General features: G+C 33.4%; 2 protein-coding genes across 7 annotated transcripts; both read right to left on the bottom strand.

The window, feature by feature from the left end:
• Positions 1 to 845: 845 nt before the first annotated feature.
• MLH3 (MUTL protein homolog 3) lies at positions 846 to 6,866 on the bottom strand. Of its 5 annotated transcripts, XM_079079172.1 has the most exons (26): positions 6,748 to 6,860; positions 6,412 to 6,681; positions 6,107 to 6,289; positions 5,979 to 6,030; positions 5,841 to 5,888; positions 5,550 to 5,704; positions 5,384 to 5,441; positions 5,219 to 5,276; positions 5,028 to 5,120; positions 4,770 to 4,935; positions 4,685 to 4,700; positions 4,389 to 4,600; positions 4,234 to 4,291; positions 3,209 to 4,150; positions 3,049 to 3,133; positions 2,876 to 2,967; positions 2,643 to 2,716; positions 2,370 to 2,564; positions 2,249 to 2,293; positions 2,124 to 2,177; positions 1,932 to 2,038; positions 1,783 to 1,831; positions 1,606 to 1,665; positions 1,422 to 1,494; positions 1,234 to 1,319; positions 846 to 1,130 (listed from the first exon to the last, which is right to left on the bottom strand). In XM_079079172.1, the coding sequence occupies exons 3-26, from the start codon at positions 6,230 to 6,232 to the stop codon at positions 966 to 968; spliced, it is 3,069 nt and encodes a 1,022-aa protein (XP_078935298.1). In that variant the 5' UTR covers positions 6,233 to 6,289; positions 6,412 to 6,681; positions 6,748 to 6,860; the 3' UTR covers positions 846 to 965. The 5 variants fall into 5 exon arrangements, with proteins under 5 accessions (XP_078935298.1, XP_078935300.1, XP_078935297.1 ...); XM_079079174.1 differs by having other exon boundaries at positions 2,124 to 2,156; positions 6,412 to 6,866; XM_079079171.1 differs by having other exon boundaries at positions 6,412 to 6,865.
• Positions 6,867 to 11,798: 4,932 nt separating this feature from the next.
• On the bottom strand, positions 11,799 to 14,350 carry LOC145160080 (uncharacterized). 2 transcript variants are annotated; one of them, XM_079079177.1, is made up of 4 exons: positions 13,850 to 14,349; positions 12,690 to 13,478; positions 12,418 to 12,465; positions 11,799 to 12,316 (listed from the first exon to the last, which is right to left on the bottom strand). In XM_079079177.1, the coding sequence occupies exons 1-4, from the start codon at positions 14,027 to 14,029 to the stop codon at positions 12,065 to 12,067; spliced, it is 1,269 nt and encodes a 422-aa protein (XP_078935303.1). In that variant the 5' UTR covers positions 14,030 to 14,349; the 3' UTR covers positions 11,799 to 12,064. The 2 variants fall into 2 exon arrangements, with proteins under 2 accessions (XP_078935303.1, XP_078935304.1); XM_079079178.1 differs by having other exon boundaries at positions 12,132 to 12,303; positions 13,850 to 14,350.
• Positions 14,351 to 17,080: the final 2,730 nt, after the last annotated feature.

Here is a 17,080-nt window from a genome sequence, read left to right as displayed (position 1 = left end):
CGTTCGTTGGTGGTGCAAAAATGAGAGCTTGTATTACTTTATTAAATCGTAAGTTGTATATCAATTTACAAAATTTCATAACGTGGCTTTCACCTATTAGAATTGGTAAAAAGTGAATCATTACAGTTAATATCTACAATTCTTCATCATCTCTCTTATTGGCATACATAATCTTCACTTTAAATCTTTAATACGCTAGGAAGTAGGAATCAAATATAAAAAAATAAAGCATTCACACCACAAATTACAAAATTCAGAAAAGTACTATATAGTAAAAACATTTATTTATTTATTTTATTTTATTAACAGAAAATAACAAAAAATTGATAATTGTTTATAGAGAATTACAAGACACCAACAATCATTTACACATTTTGGATTTTGGTCAATAATCTTGGTTTTTAACCGGTAATCATAAAAAAAAAATGTGTAAACTTTTGTAAAAAATGCCAACTAAAATCCTAAATGTGTAAACTACTGTCATTTTCTGTAAACAGTTACCAGTATTTTGTCATTTTATGTTAAAAAAAATTAAGTCACAACTTTAGCGTTAATAACTCTAGAATATAAGGACTTTCCCAATTTAGAATGCATAATGACATTCACAGTAATTAATATCAATTGATATGTTCGAAATATATTAATTTAAAAATATATATAGCAATACATGTATCAAAATAGAAAGAAAAAAAAAAGATGATATGATTTATCCAATTATAAATTATAGACGGATCACATTCGTATAAGTGTGACTTATGATGCTAAAATCCAAACTTAATATGATTTATCCAATTATAGATTATAGACGGTTCAACCCCTAATATAAGAAATGAAAAAATAGAAAATGCCAAAAGTACTGAACATGTTTTTATTTCTCTAAAAGTAGATGCAACATGAAACATGAAACATGTGAAACTCATTTGTTAAAAAGACAAGATTTGATGGAAAGATATGTTTATACTTTATCATTGACCTAACCGTTGAGTTGCACGCTCGAGACTTGGTCTATGTCGGCTCAACCCACGCCATGACCCACATGAACCACGGTTCCAATTTCCAAGCTTACCAATCTGTTTATGCAGCACCACCATGTCCACAAGTGCCACAGTTGTTGGCCTTCCATGAGCACACTACAATCACATTTCACCATTTTTACTAAAATACCACAACTCCAAAATGTAAAACGAATAACTATAATAATAAGTTTCTTTTTAAATACTTATCAACTCTCACCTGAAAACACAATGAAGTCTTCTTGAGCTCTTCAACTATAAGAGAACATTCTGAAGGGAGTAGTGCATCACCAAACATTATTGCACCTATTTATTTTAAATAATTAATAAAAGTAACAACATATCTTGATGATTCTTTATAAGAGCTTTATTAAGACATTTTATGAATGGTTAAGGACTACACTGTACCCCTGCAAGCTTTGGTATTTAGAACACGAACAACAGCTGGTGGTAGTATAGATGATCCATCAGTATCAGCAAGCTGATATATATAGGTTAGAAATTGTGAATTAGATATATATATATATATATATTATATTAATTATTGTACAATGAAAAGAATTATTCAACCATATATTTCAAAGATAAAAACCTGTTTTAGAAATTCTAGGAGATCTGCATCGTTTAATTTCACACCCAAAATACATGGCACCTGTATGCCAAATAAAAAATGGATATGTTATTTTTAGTTAACAACTAAAAAACCTCTTTTTAGTGTTTCTTTCTTCCAAGTTTTTTTTATATCAATAATGTTAAGAATCCAACTTACTGCAATGAGTGTAGCAACAGATGGTTGATTGTGTAGAAAATTCAGATTCCTGTGCAACAAAAAAAAAAAAAAAAAAAAGGAAAGCCTTCAGAAATTATTAAAAAAGAAATGCAAATTTTTATCAAATTCAAGTAGGTGAATTTGATTACTTCTTAAAGGACACTGAACTCTGAGCATGAAAGTTACAAATCCAACCCCATTTCTTGATTTGTTCAGAATAATTGATCAGTAATTGATATCCAATCTCAGGTAAAACCTACATCACATATATAAAATTATAAAGAATAAATCAAAAAAAACAAATCTTCATAACTAAATATTGATTGCAAAGTAGAGCATACCAGTTCTTGCTCTGTATCCAAATAGCATATTGTCTTCATTTTTCCAGAAAGCACCTACAAATTTTGCTTGTCATTTATGCCATATCATGTGGTATTTGAAAGCTCAAGTTTTTTTTTTTTTTTACCTTTTTTCTCAAATCTTCAAGTCGTATTCTTTCATCAGCAGCATGCTGAAAATGTAACCATACAAGTGGTTAAAGAAAAGAAGATGAATGTGAAAAAGAAGATTGAGAAGAGTTAATATACCTGATCAATAATAGCAAGTATTCCACCACCCACAATTGGAATGAATTTTTTGTCAACTTGTTGAAGGACTTTAGAATCATCCAGACATTTTTTACTGATAGATTTGGGTGTAAGTGTAAGAGAATCACCAGAAAGGTGTAATATCCCAGAAGATATGTCAAGTATTTTATCCTCATCACCCTTCTTCTCTATATTCTGTCAAGTGTAAATAAACAAACAAATAATAATCACAAATTCCAAATTTATATATAATATTTGTCAAAGGCACTCAACTGAATCCCATGGATAGCCCCTCCGCCATTTTTCCCCAAAATCTAATGCACCTTCATTGTCCCTTGAGGTGAAGTCTGAAGAAGGAGATTAATAGTGTAAGATTTTAATAATCAATAATCCATACTTTTATATAAGGTTTCTTTTTCTTTTATTTACTTGTTATTTGGTTCTGATTTCTTGTTATCACCATGCTTTCTCTTCATAATTATTCCTGAAATTAACAACAGAGATACCTGAATCTGTATTGAATACATCAAGGCAATGGGCAGCCTCCCCTTCATAATCTGAAATCTCAGCTTTATCAATAACTTTCTTCTTATCGTGTCTAGAAAGGAAAAAAAAACAACTGCATGAAACCAAATATGCAGATTCAATCCACCATATACACAAGATTTGGTGATTTTACCTAGCCTTAGTGGGACCCTCACCCTCCTCCAGTAGCAAATGATCTACACCTGATGATTTCTGTACATGCCTCAGATCACTAGCTTCTGCACACCAAAACCATAATTCATAAGAGTTAGCTTTCCATATTATGTCATATAGAGGTTAAGTTCAGAAAACACCTTGTAAAGAGGCATTATGAGGTGTCTCAAATTGGGAGTTCCCTGATTTAACACTCATCTGACTATTTAAAGCAATAAACTTTCTCTTCCCTCTGTAAGATGGTGGAGCTGAATGGCTTCTTCTTCTTTGCTGCGTCTTATCTTGAAAGCTAGATTGAGTTACTTTTGTCTTTTTTACCCTTTCACCACAAGATAATGATGACATATAGGATTCAGGACTTGCCCAATCTATTCCATTCATGAAATCACACAAAAGAGTGTCCTTTTGAGAGTTCCTAACATGCCCTTTGCAACTCATATACCCCTCTTGAGAAGAGCTATATCTCATGTTATCAAAGTCAAAGATATCCTTCTCCCCTTCTTCATCTGCAAAAAGGTCAAACCAATCGTCTCTGCGAAGTTTGAAGTCAACATCATCTCTAGATTCATCAAACATAAGGGGAGACCAATCAGATTGATGCTTTGATGCAACTGGAGTATCCCAAGGACTGTTATTATTCTCTGTAAAGCAGTCTTCATTAGTCAGAAGTGAATCAAATGACTCTTTTGGTAAAAAAGGTGAGTCTACACTCAAGTTTGAAGTATTGATGATGATTCTAGGAGGTGACCAAACAGTTGTATTTTTGTCCAGCCATGATTCAGAACCCTGAATTATATTATCAAATTCATCATCTTGAATTTTTGTAACAACAGGTGACAGATCTAAGTGAGAGGAGCAGCTTCTCAGAAAGGGCTTTATGAGATGATTATCAAAATGAAATTGGATAGGGGGCGATTCTTTGAGAAGTAATTTGTTGTTTGGATTCCATTTGGCATTTGAAAGATGGCTTATGTGTTTGGATTCTGTTGGCATCTGTAATTGAGGTGAGGAAAGGACAATAGAAGTCTCATGGGACCATGTCACACGCCTCTTCTTTGGAACTCCACAATCATTCAGGGGATCTGATTCACAAGATGTTTCAAAACAAATTTAATAATGATTGAATTAATCAAAAGTGATTTCTTGAGTTTATTAGAAGGAAAACCTTGACTCCAAAAGCATGAAACGGCTTTCTTAATGAAAGTAATTACAGGATCCCAGTCCTAAAACAATGATAAAGATGGTTCAATGATAAGACAATAGTCCACCTCAATATACACATCATAAGTCAAAGGTCATGCATAGATATTAGTTTATGACCTTGAATTCAGCACAAGTCTTTGTGGGTTCAAAACTTAAATCATAATGAGCTCGAGGACAACTTAAGTTCAATATGTAGGTTAGACATGCCTGACACCTGCTCCTCTTTCCACATTCAGATCTAATGTCACCCTTCAACAACTCTGATTCTGTAGCCAACTGATTCAGCAACTTATGTATTGGACCTCTTGATATATATCTTGAGTTGATATCTTTTTCAAAGGTCAAAGAGAACATTTTCTTTACCCATAAACTCATTACAATAAAGCATAAAATCAATACAAGAACAAGGATACAGAAATATTGGAAGGCCTGCAAAACAAGCAACCTTCAATAAGATGATGAAAACAGAGGAAAAGAGAGAACTTGAAGTGTTCATACCTTCACAGAGAAAGTTTCACAAGGGCTAGATATGAATCCAGAGAGCTTTAATTTGTCATCAGACTCATCCAACTTATGTAAAGAACTGGAAACTTCAGTCCCAAAACTACTCACCAATAGGGGCAAAGGGGAAGATGAAGGATACAAGGAAAGAAGCTCATCACCACTGCATGAAGATGATATTTCTATATGTTAACTTTCTAAAAGTAGCAAGTGAAGGACATAAGCTAAAAGTATGGAAACTTGGAAAGTGAGCACCTTTCAGTATCAATTACTTTGAAGCAAGTTCCAAGGTGAACAAGAGCAATTCTTAGTATGCATTCTTTAACAGAGTGAAGAACCTTTTTCGGGCTTCCAATATATGCAAAATACCATATCAAGTTCAGTAATTTAAAATAATTGAAACAAATTGTGGTTATGAGAAGGAAAAAAAAAACACAAAGAAGAACCTGGATTGTAAATGCCTTCTCCTAACTGGTTGGTTGTAGAATAAATCACGAACAACAACTGCAACAAATGGTCAAGGTCAAAGTCAAACCTTTTATCACAATGACAGATCCTTGTGGAAGGAAACACTTGAAAATACTCAGAAATGATCTATTGCATTACATTACCTGTTGTGCCAACATCTTGTCTATCATCATCAATTCCTAGATATAAGCATTTGGAACACTGAAAATAGAAAAAAGAATTAGGAAAAGCAAGCTGCCATGAAAAATGCTAATATAAGAAGGCAGGTGATTCTTCCACTCTGTATAGAGATATTAAAGGAAGTGATACCTTTATGACCTTGCAGTATCCATTTGGCATTCCATGAGCCTTTGTAACAACTTGCAACAAAGAAAGGTCAGAAATTGAGCTTAATGCTTCCCCACGAAAGCCAAAACTCTCTGGAACAGTGTTCAGACCAGACAGCTGCTCAAACTTAGAAGTAGCTTCAAATGATGAAAACAGAAACACAATCATATATGACTTGATAAGAAGCATGAAAGCATTAATGTAATGAACATACATTCATAAGCATAATGTGGATGGAAAATATACTAATTCATGAGACATTATTCTAATTACCGTATCTTTCTCCCAACAACACCAATCCATCCCTTGTAATGCCACAACCTGCAAAATTATCCTTTCAGAATAAAAAGATAGAAACAAAGATGGGAGATAGGTCACACATATCACTCTTGTGGAATTGAGGTTGGTTACCATTGTCTGTAACTTTAATGTAGTTGGTCCCAACACCTACTGCTACAATCACCTGAAAGAACAATTTTTGACTTAATCAATTAAGTCGACTATGTTGTGCATAGCAGATCTTTATGAACTAAGATTACCTTTGTGGCACCAGCATCAAGGCTGTTGAACACCAGCTCTTCTACTACCCTTGTTAAGTCTGACAAAATGATGCCTGAACGCAAAGAATTTCTAACAGATTCTGGCAATACCTTGATGCTCCTCATCGATCTTGCCCAATCAGAAGATAAAAGTACCAAGTTTCCATCACTCTACTACTCTGTCTGACACAAACAAAACCATACAGTTTATATTTATTAGTAAAATCTTTAACTACATATTTATATCCCAATTATTACTCACAAACCCTAGAACAAGCCCTTTTACCCAAAAAGTTTAGCCATACCGTGTATGTTGGTGAAAAACCCTGAAATTGAAGAACGTTATATTGCGAAGACACCAAATTTCATCACTTTGCTGCTTCTATCTTAACAAAACAAAACCCATCATCCAAAGACGTTATTTCCAGCAATGTTCCTCCCGTCAAACCCATTTTTCCAGAAAGAAGATAGTCATTCCGTGTGTGCGATTGTTGGTGAAAAAATCGATGATTGGAGGACGCTAAAAAACCACTCCGTATGTGCAATTGTTGGTGAAAAACTCGTGATTGGGGATGCTACATGTAGAATTAAAATAAGTGGACAAGTAGAGTGTGAGACTGAAGAAGATGGAAGCAATTTACAGTTTCAAGAGCCTGGAAATTGGCGGGTCGGTGATATAGCCTGTTTGATTATGAGTTCCGAGCTAATATGCGCCAGGTCGTATACGTTCGTGAGACAAATTATAGGTCTTTTAAGTTTTACCAAATAGAAGTTTAATGTGTGTTGATGTCTTGATGATATGAGGTTAAAACCTAATTCGATGACGATTTTAGTAAAAAAGAATTAGATCACTATATTTGAGTTATTCACTAAAAAGGCAATAATATAATTGTGTTTCAAAAGAGTCACTTGTATCTTAAATTTAAGAAAATGACCATTATTCTCGCAAAGAACAAATCGCAAAATTTATGAAATTACATTCTGCTTACATAAATCAATGGTAAACTTTCGCAATAATATATTTTCGTTGTGATACATATTTTTGAGATGTGGAGTCATGTTATATATTACCGGTGATAGGAGAAGCATTGCAACTCAGGACGTGGTTTTTCAACTATTACATACTTGACGTAAAGCGAGTGTAATGATCGAGGATGGGGAACAAACCTTTGTTTTTCTCCTGTTAGCGTTATGAATAAAAAGACAATTTTACCCTTGGCATGCATGGCATGTGAGGCTTATTAACATACACATTTGACGACAAACTGATTGACAGATTTGGTGTGCAACAAAACAAATTTGGAGGATAGTCTGAGTGCAAAACAAAAGTTACGGACCAGTCGTTTCATTAGATAATAAATTAATAACCAGATCTTTTCTTATTATAAACTTATATTATAAGTCATTTTGGAAATACATCATAAGTAAATCACATTATCCAAAATAACACATAATTAATATATTATCTAATACTTATGATTATCAACATGTGAACAGTAACTGCGTTGGTAATTGTTACAAATGTTATTACATATTACTTTTTTTTTAACCGGCAAATATAATATATAATATACTCTTAAACTAAGATTTAAATCCATCTATGTCAACGACGGGACTTGAACCCTCGACTTCAAGGAGGGAGGGCATCACCTGATACCGCTAGGCTAGAAGCCCTTTGGTTATTACATATTACTTGTTTGGTAAGTTTTAACCAAAATTTAAGTTAGAATGGGCTATGGGACATCTTTATACAATCCACCTCATCAACCATTTCACAAGGTTGTGGAAATGATGTTCATTAGCGAGAATAGACACATTCCTTCCGTGAAGTTTTGTGATCACCCTCACTCGGTCACGCCACAAGACACGTACTATATTTTGCGACAGTGTTCACTAGTGGAACTCCTTCCACATCGAATTCATACGCATGCTTTTACCTCTATACTTGATAGCTTTAGCTTGTAGGTCTTTTGTAAAAATGATTCGAAGGTGGTGGGTTTGAACCACTGCATCTTTAAATCTGTAGTATTTTTGTAAAAAGGTGATGAAGATGTTGGCCGAACTTTTTTTTTTTTACAGTTTTGACCTAAGTATTATAATTATTGTTGATTTTGGTCGAAGTAAAAACTTTTTTTGCATTTATTACCCATGTTTCCACAACCGTGTTTGCATATGTTTTTACAAATTTACATTTTCTAATTCTCTATTGCTTTTACATCTTTTTAGAATAAAAACCATTTTTCTAAAAAACGCCACAACTTGTAACAATTTTTTTTTATGTTAGCAAATCATGAATGCACACTTTGTGTAATTAATCTTTTAGATGAGCTTTGTACAATAAGCATATATCATAAGTAAATTTATGACTTTTAAATTATTTTTGGCTTGTTTAAACCATTTAAACAATAAATACCTAGAACAAATCTAATGGTCAAAAAATTATTAGCTAAAACCATTTTACCTTTTTAATGCAAAAAAAAGGTGAAATCTACAACTATGATCTAGTATATAAATGTTATAATTTGGATTTTGAATATCAATCTATATTTTTTTAATAGTAAAAGCTTTTATTTAAAAAAATTACATAATAGTTAACTTAAGGGTCCGAATCCAACCTTTCCAATTAATCCTAGACTCTTCGTTATATGATAACACCATAAAAAAGCCTTTGAAAACTATACTATCAAAAAAAATCGGAAAAGGCAAATATATTATATAAATAAAAGGAACACGACAGCAAGGAGCAGGGGCGGATTTAGAGGGGGTCACTAGTGGCACCGGGCAACCCCTGATTTTTCCGGTCGTAGTGGAAAAAATTTCGAAATTTTTGAAATTTTTTTATTTTTTCTATTATCGTGCAACCCCTACTGTGAAATTATGTGTCCGCCCATGGCAAGGAGCTAAATCGGTTCCAAAGTTACAAGGAAATGGAAAGAGAAAAACAAAACAGGAACATGCTAAATTCAAGTTTAAGTGCTCAAAAGGATAGCAACTCCGTTAACTCCATTCTATCCGATTTTCCTTATCAAATAACAAGACATTTATTGGATGAGAATTACCAAAATGAGGCTTATTACAAAAACAGCAAACATACCACCACATAACATATAACACATCCTCTAGAAACTCCTTAATAGAGATTTAAATTGTTGGGAAATTTAGGGTTTGTGGTGGAGATCTGGATACCTACTTGGATCGTGATATCACTTTCCGAACTGATATTTCTACCCTATGTCTGGGTTACAAGAAATTCAGTCTAGGATAATCCAAGTGGACACTTACGTTTCTAGGCACAGAAGACGTAAGCCAATATGCTAGAGGATTCTGTGAAAGTATGATGAAACGAGAGCTTAAGATCGTAACCCCCTTCTGTAGAGGAATAGCTGTTTATATATTAAACACGATTAGGGTTTCATTGGGGTTGGGTCGTCATTAGTTGCTTTGGAAGCAAGTAATGTTAATCCGGATTTAATGAGGATTTAGGGTTACCAAAAACTAACAAGTTTCGTTAGTTTTACCATAATCACCCTCAAGAAATTGAATTTTCCATTATGTTCTCATATGTAAAATTCAGTGAGGTTACCATAATCAGCGGGACCCCAGCCAGGGGCTCTGCCCCTTGGACCCCGCTAGGGGCGCTGCCCCTAGACCCCGCCAAAGGGGCGTTGCCCCATTGGAAACCCCGGACCCCCGACTAGTCGTCGAACCGACTTCTAATTCGATCTTATAAATGTGTGCACTCCGCACAACCCCATACATATAATAGAGTACAAATCATGAAGCCCCTTAGCTCACATGTTAGTTCCAGTTACTTAAAATGACATGGTGACACTAAAATCACCAACATAAATCAAGCTACACAATCTCCATAAGAAAGAAGAAATGGAATCCGCACATCCTACCAAGGAAGGAAACGACTCAAAAGGTCTGAAGCAACATGACAAGTAAAAAGTAAATGGTAGATTGAATCCATACTCCCATCACACGACTGACACAACAAAGGAAATGTCGAAACCTCGATTACCGAGATTAGCTCCCATAGGAAGTCGATCCAACGCCATCCTCCAAGCAAAAACATTATCATTTATATATACCAAGTACCCTTTCACTTAGATAATTCAAGGATCATGTATATAAAATATTTTTCAAAATCTATGATTTCAACCCTAAAGGATCATAATAAAGTATGTTTTTCGTATATTATACTGTAGAAATATGACATTTTGAACCCATATGAATTTATAAATTAGTTTAATGTTTTTATTCGGTGGAAACCCAATAGCAGATTCCCTAGCTGCCACTGTTGGAACCAATGAAGCAAATGATTGACCCATCATATCATCTGAAGAAATGGAAAATACCAAAAAGTTCGAATTCATAGAGTTAGAATAGGCTTTAGAATAGTCGAATTAATGGTCAGTCTCGCTCTCTACCTACTAGATGGGATAAGGTTGTTCACATGCTTGAGATAAGACAGATCTAGCTCGTCACTCAAGTTAGATTGGCTTAGCAACTAACAAGGGGTGTTGAAGCACTAAGTGTCGTACAGTTTTCGGTCAGTTTTGTTAGACCTCTAAGCAAATGTTGCTAGACTTTCATGGTTGTTGTTGCTGCTCTTACAACTGCTAGGCATGTTACATGAGTGAGTTCACCGGTTCCATTGAATGCTCTTATATGTCGACAAAGATCGTGTGAGTGTGCAGTTATGCTTTGGATGCTTCGACATAGAATAGATCGACCCATTTCTCGTTCTTTTTTTGGTGCACCCGCTTTATATCTCCGACACACAAGGATTCATATACTTTTTCGATGCCTTCTATCTACGATAGTTCAACGGACTACTTTTGTGATGGCTATTACATGAAGAAGCTCAACAAGCCTTGCAAAAGTATACAATTTACTAATGCATAGTAATAGTGGTTTGTTGAGTTGGTTTTGCAAGTGACTTACTTCTTTTACCCGTTCTTGTTGTCTTAAATTGTTCTCTCTCAGATATCATAATTTTTCATTTGCCTTTTCTATATGTTCATAAATGGTTGTGCACCTCCAGATGGGGGGGGGGGGGGGGGGGGCTCCCACTCATCTATCTTCTTTGAATGAGGTATTTCAAGCGGGTGAAAGTATAGAACTACTAACCATAGTAAGAAAAGTTGGTTGGCGTTCAAGCAAGAGAGAAAGAAGTCACGATTAGGCTACAAGTGGGACTAGAAGCGAGTTATTTTCCATTGAATATGATATTTTAAATGATAAAATTATCCGATTTTGAAACTAGTTATATCGTTATAATGGTCATAAATCACTAAGTAGAACGATAATTTCTTTGTAATATATTCCGATAACTAATCACCAAGTTGAACCATAAATTCCTTGTAATTTATCCCAATAAATCACAGTTGAACAATAAATTCTTTGTAATAAATATCGTGATTTGGAAACTAATCATGCTCTTACAAAGTTCGACCATTTTTTATTTATCCATATAGAATACGACATATTTTTCACATAAATTAATAAAATAATTTCAAACCTACAATTCTGACTACAATCAACATTTTAATCAAATTGCATAATATACACCCAAAAGTACGTTGATATATTTTTATCATTTAATCATTTATTGGAATTCTGTTTCATTGCACGGGTATAACCCCTAGTTAAAAATAACATTGCCCATAGGTGAATATACTGAATATCGATTTAAATCGGCGGTAGGGGTTAACAAACCCAAACCGCAATCAAATTTCTATAACTATCATCATCATCTATATTACATTATATAGTTAAATCAAAACATAATCAAGTATTATTCCAATTCACAAAATATAAAAAAAAAATCAAAAATCAAAATATGTAAACAAAATATAGATGAGAAAGGAGAGGGATAATAAGCTGCAACAAAAAACACCTTTCAATCCCTTCTTTCCTCCCCCACCTTCATCCTCCCAAACTCAACCATTTTCAGGCCTCCGTCTTGGCGGCAGTTTGCCGGAGCCAAGGGTGCTGCAAACACTGCTCCGCCGTCGGCCGATTCTCCGGTGCAAAATCAAGAATCGGATTCAAAAACTTCGCAAATTCACGCGCATCACTTTCTTTAAACTTAAATTTCTCAATCAGTAAACGACTTATTGATGAATGTTTCAGTCTTCGAATCCTTTTCAAATCACCATGTCTATCAAAATAATCTTTTGATTTTGTCCCTGCAACCGATACCTATTTTCATTTAAAACCAAACCAAAAACCCAAAAAAAAAAAACGTATCATTAATATATTTTTTCATTAATAATAAATAAAAAACAACAATAATATATCACCTTCCGCGGCATCTTTCCTAAAAGTTCCATCATTAATGCAAGGTGGTCCTGCATCATATCATATCATCCCATTTAATGCTATCTTTTTTAGATTAAGGGGCTGTTTGATATGTTTTTTACTGGGTACTATATTTCTCAGGCTTCTCCGATATGTTTCTTACTCAGGTTTTGACTCAATCAGATCTAACTCAATCAACAACTATCAAAAAAACCCTTAAATTTATATATATTTTATATTCAAACTATTATATAAAAAATTATATAAAAAATACCTCATCTTCACTAAAACCTTGTCCTGGCTTAGGGGCAAACATCATTTCACCAGTAGCAAGCTCAAAAGCAGTGCAAGCAAACGACCACATGTCAGAAGGATACGAATAACCGGATTGCAATATAACTTCAGGAGCTCGATATTGTCTTGTTTGAATTTCTTCGGCGATCGGTTTATCAGCCCAACACGCGTTTCCCAAATCCACAATCTTACACCTGAAATCAATCCCATCAAGGCATCTTTCAGGTTTGACAGCTGGCGTTGCCCCAATGGCCCCACGCCTTTCTGCTGCAATTTTCGCCACTGCCCTTCTTGCCCGCTGTTTCAGCTTTTTCTCAATTGCGTTGACCGCCGCCCCACCGGTCAAACTTCCTTCAGGGCGTTCAAGAATTGGGGTGGCTTTTGATCTGATTGGGTCTTTTGAGGGATTTACAGTGGATAAGAGAAGGATGTTTTCGGGTTTTAGGTCTGTGTGTAGGATACGAAGCTCTCTGTGTAAATAATCGAGTCCTGTTAGTATGCATTTGCAGATTTCTTTTACAATATTCAAGTTGAGGCCTTTGTAACGATTGTAACGAATGAGGTGGAGTATGCTGTCGCCGAGAAACTCAAGAACCATGCATAGATGTTGTCCGTTTGGGCCTCTGTGTTTGAAGTGATCCACTAATTGAACAACGCATTTTTCGTTTTGGGGATCGTTTTCAGTTATGGTAGAAAGAACCTCGATTTCGTGGACAGCTGCTTGCACGAATTCTGGTGCGCTTTTTTGGAGCTTGAGTGCAACGAATTTCTAGGAGGGAATCAGATTAACAACATAAGAAGATATGAAATCTGAGGTGGAAGATCTGCATTGGCTTAATTTGGCTAATCGAGGAAGGGAATAAGTAAATCAAAGTAAATCATATAGAAACGATCGAAGTGTGTAATGTAGTTTCCATAACAAGTAATTAGAAATGTACGCATTTGAAGAAATGATCTGCATTTGTTAGCATTGAAGACAGGATTTGTTTTTTTTTTTTTTTTTAATATATGGATATGAAATCAGTTATTGGTGAATACGATCATTAGGTGGAAAATTACATCTGGATCACGGATCTCGACAATTAGAAGCTGAAAATGGAAGTGATCAAACCTAGAAAAATGGGGGAAAAACAAACTTACTGATGTTTGGGTATCGTAAGCAAGCCAAACGGTGGAGAACTGGCCCCAGCCGAGCTTCCGTTGAGCGATGAACCGACCTCCGGCGAATGAATCACCTACTCTCACCGCGTGGTACCCTCCTTTCCTGTAGCAATCCATGTCTTCATCTTCCTCAGACGCCGACGACGAAGAGCACGACATGATTGATTGATTATTTAATTGATTGTTGGATTGTTTGATTTGATTGATTAACCGATTGATCTCTGATCCTATGTTCCTTTAGAAGCAATTCAAATAATTGTAGTTCCCTTTTGTTGAATTGAATTGGCAGAAATTTTGGGAAAGTAGTGGCCTTCAAATTCAATCCATCCATCCAATGCTCTCTCCACTTTTTGCTCGTTCTTAAATTCTTTGGTTCTCTCAAAGGTCTTGCCTTTTTGAAGTTTGGTTGATGTGTAGGGTTGATGGGGCTGGATTACCTTTCCAAACTTGCCCCTCCAAAATCTAAATCTTGCTTACACAAAACAAAAGATAATTTATCATATATTTGAAAATTGAATTGTCGACAAAAATAAGGAGAAAACTACATATAAAAAGAATATGTTTTTAATTGGTTTTTCCGATCATAAAACGTATTCAAATAAATACTGTGGAGTTTATAATAATAATCAAATTTTAAACTTAAAATATGTTTGAAAAAAATAGCTACTATATAAACGTTGTTGATTTTGAGGGACCCTTGGCTAAATATAATCTTTTTCATATATAAGCAAAAAAATTTACTACCATAAATCGGTAAGTTTTATAAAATCAATCAAAAGAAATGAAGGACAATATGATATATAGGCCCACGCGGACACATTAAACTTAAACCGATATATATATATATATATATATATATATATATATATATATATATATATATATATATATATATATATATATATATATATATATATATATATATATATATATATATATATATATATATATATATAGGCCTATGTTATTCTATTCAAAGTAATTATTGTGTTATTGTATTCATAACTGTGTGCCAATCAATTTTACTTATTTTAAGAAAATGATTAATATATATTATTGAATTAAAATAGATTTAATAAAGGAAAATTGCATATTTTAAGGGATCATAGATTCTATTAATTTTAAAAATCTGATTTTACGAATTATAACTATTTTAATTCGGATATTCTGACAGAATATGTTTATTTATTTAATTATTTACTCAAAAATAAAAATATTCTTGAACCATAAATTCTTGAACTTCTTGTAGAATAACAAATTCTTGAACAATCAATTGAAGAATAAAAACAAAAAATACATTATTTCTTATAGAATACGGTTAACAAATTCTTGACCCACATTTATGAATACAATAACACAATACTTAGTTTAAACAAATGAACCTAGCTCTCTCTCTCTCTATATATATATATATATATATATATATATATATATATATATATATATATATATATATATATATATATATATATGTGTGTGTGTGTGTGTGTGTGTGTGTGTGTGTAAAAAAATGGGCTCCATGGACCATATGGAGTCGCTCACATCACACACCTTTTGGAGACGTGAGATGCACTAAAGATCTAACTTTGTTTTGTGTAGAAGTACTCAAAATTAATATGTGTAAGCTTTTCAAATGTATAAAATAAGAGTGAATATCTGGATCGAACCGGATATGAACCGGTTTAGTGAATCAAGTGGATTGAGAATTAGACCGGTTAGTTAGTTCCGGTGTTGGTCCCAGTTTTCCGATTATTTATCTAGTTGGAACCGGTAGAACTTGGATACCTTGTGTTTCAAGGCATGTAACTTAATCAATATGTAACTAAATTTTTTGTTTAAATAATTTAAAATGAATTACAATTAGTAAAGTGAATGTTAAAAAACAATAATGTCATTCCGACTTCAAACAAAGGAGTTATGCATGTTTAAAAAATGATACATGTTATAACTTAATGTTGAAACAAAAAAACAATTCAGCTTTGATATCATGTGTTCTGAGGCCTGTAACTTAATCAATATATAACCAAATAAGGTGTTTATATAGTCCAGAATGAAGTACAAACACTAAAATATATGTTGAAAAATTCATATAATTCCAACTTCAAACGTATGAGTTATGCATGTTTAAAAAAAACAAATTGTAACTCAAGGTTGAAATATAAAACAATTAAGTTTTAATACCATGTGTTATGGGTCCTATAACTTAATCAATACATATATAAATAAACTGTGTATATAGTGTCAAATGAACCACAAACAGTAAACTACATGTTGAAAAAAATTATATTAATTCAAATGCAAACGAATGAGTTATGCATGTTTACAAATATGACATATTGTAACTCAATATTGAAACAAATTTCACGCCAACCCCCCGATTATTTACCAAAACCAATGTTGTAAAAATCGCTCGACGTTAGATAGTCGGTGGACTGGGGTTAATAGATTAATCGGCTAGGCGGAGATTAATCGGAGGATTAATCGGGGACCATTAATTGCTAATTTGATAGATTTTAAAAAATTAAATATGATAAATATCATATAAAAGTTCGTAAATACCACTAATATCATAATAAAATAGGTTAATATGATAAATACAACACTAATCATACATCAAATAGTTTCTGTTGAGATATAACTTCTTCAAAGTGTTAAAATTTCATCGGGTTTTACTGTTTCGGTCATTTTGTATGTAGGGATTAATCGCTAGGCGCCCTCTAATCGGTCGAGTAGCGCCTAGGGATTAATCGGGACCTAATCGGGATTTTTACAACACTGCCCGGAACTAGTGGCATCGAACCAGTTTGGACCTAAAACTGATTAAGACACATATGAAGAACCGATAACCAACTCGTATTCTCAAAACCGATATTGGTCGGTCCAGTCGGTCCAAACGCCCACCCCTGATATAAAATGATAAAAAAAACGTAAAGTCCACGAGATAAAATCCCATAAAATCTTACAAAAGTTATTTAAAACAACTTTTGGATTATAATTTTCATTTAGATAGAAGCTTTAAGATCGTATCTAAATAAAAAACTTAAAAAGATACATAAATATGTAATACATAAAAAATAACACATAAAAATAAATAAATAATATGTAAAATACTAAAAATACATATTTATATGTAAAAAATATGTTTATAAATTAAAAAAAAACATAAAAAATGTAAACAGATACATATAAAAACTTCAAAAATACATAAAT

The sequence above is a fragment of the Lactuca virosa genome, chromosome 2, assembly GCF_052849685.1.
Source record: "Lactuca virosa cultivar CGN04683 chromosome 2, Lactuca_virosa_CGN04683_v6, whole genome shotgun sequence".
NCBI lineage: Eukaryota > Viridiplantae > Streptophyta > Magnoliopsida > Asterales > Asteraceae > Lactuca > Lactuca virosa.
This window is presented reverse-complemented; position numbering and strand designations above follow the sequence as displayed.

Bases quoted from the DNA above. Each gene is read 5' to 3' on its own strand.
- LOC145160080 (XM_079079177.1), bottom strand. From the start codon at position 14,029: ATGTCGTGCTCTTCGTCGTCGGCGTCTGAGGAAGATGAAGACATGGAT. The intron at 12,466-12,689 runs GTATTTTTTATA...GATATGATGCAG, and splicing joins AAGGTTTTAGTGAAGATGAG to GACCACCTTGCATTAATGAT. The intron at 12,317-12,417 runs GTGATATATTAT...AAATGAAAATAG, and splicing joins TAGGAAAGATGCCGCGGAAG to GTATCGGTTGCAGGGACAAA.
- MLH3 (XM_079079171.1), bottom strand. From the start codon at position 6,232: ATGAGGAGCATCAAGGTATTGCCAGAATCTGTTAGAAATTCTTTGCGT. The intron at 1,832-1,931 runs GTAATCAAATTC...TTTGTTGCACAG, and splicing joins AGTTCAGTGTCCTTTAAGAA to GAATCTGAATTTTCTACACA. The intron at 1,131-1,233 runs GTGAGAGTTGAT...ATGTGATTGTAG, and splicing joins AGACTTCATTGTGTTTTCAG to TGTGCTCATGGAAGGCCAAC.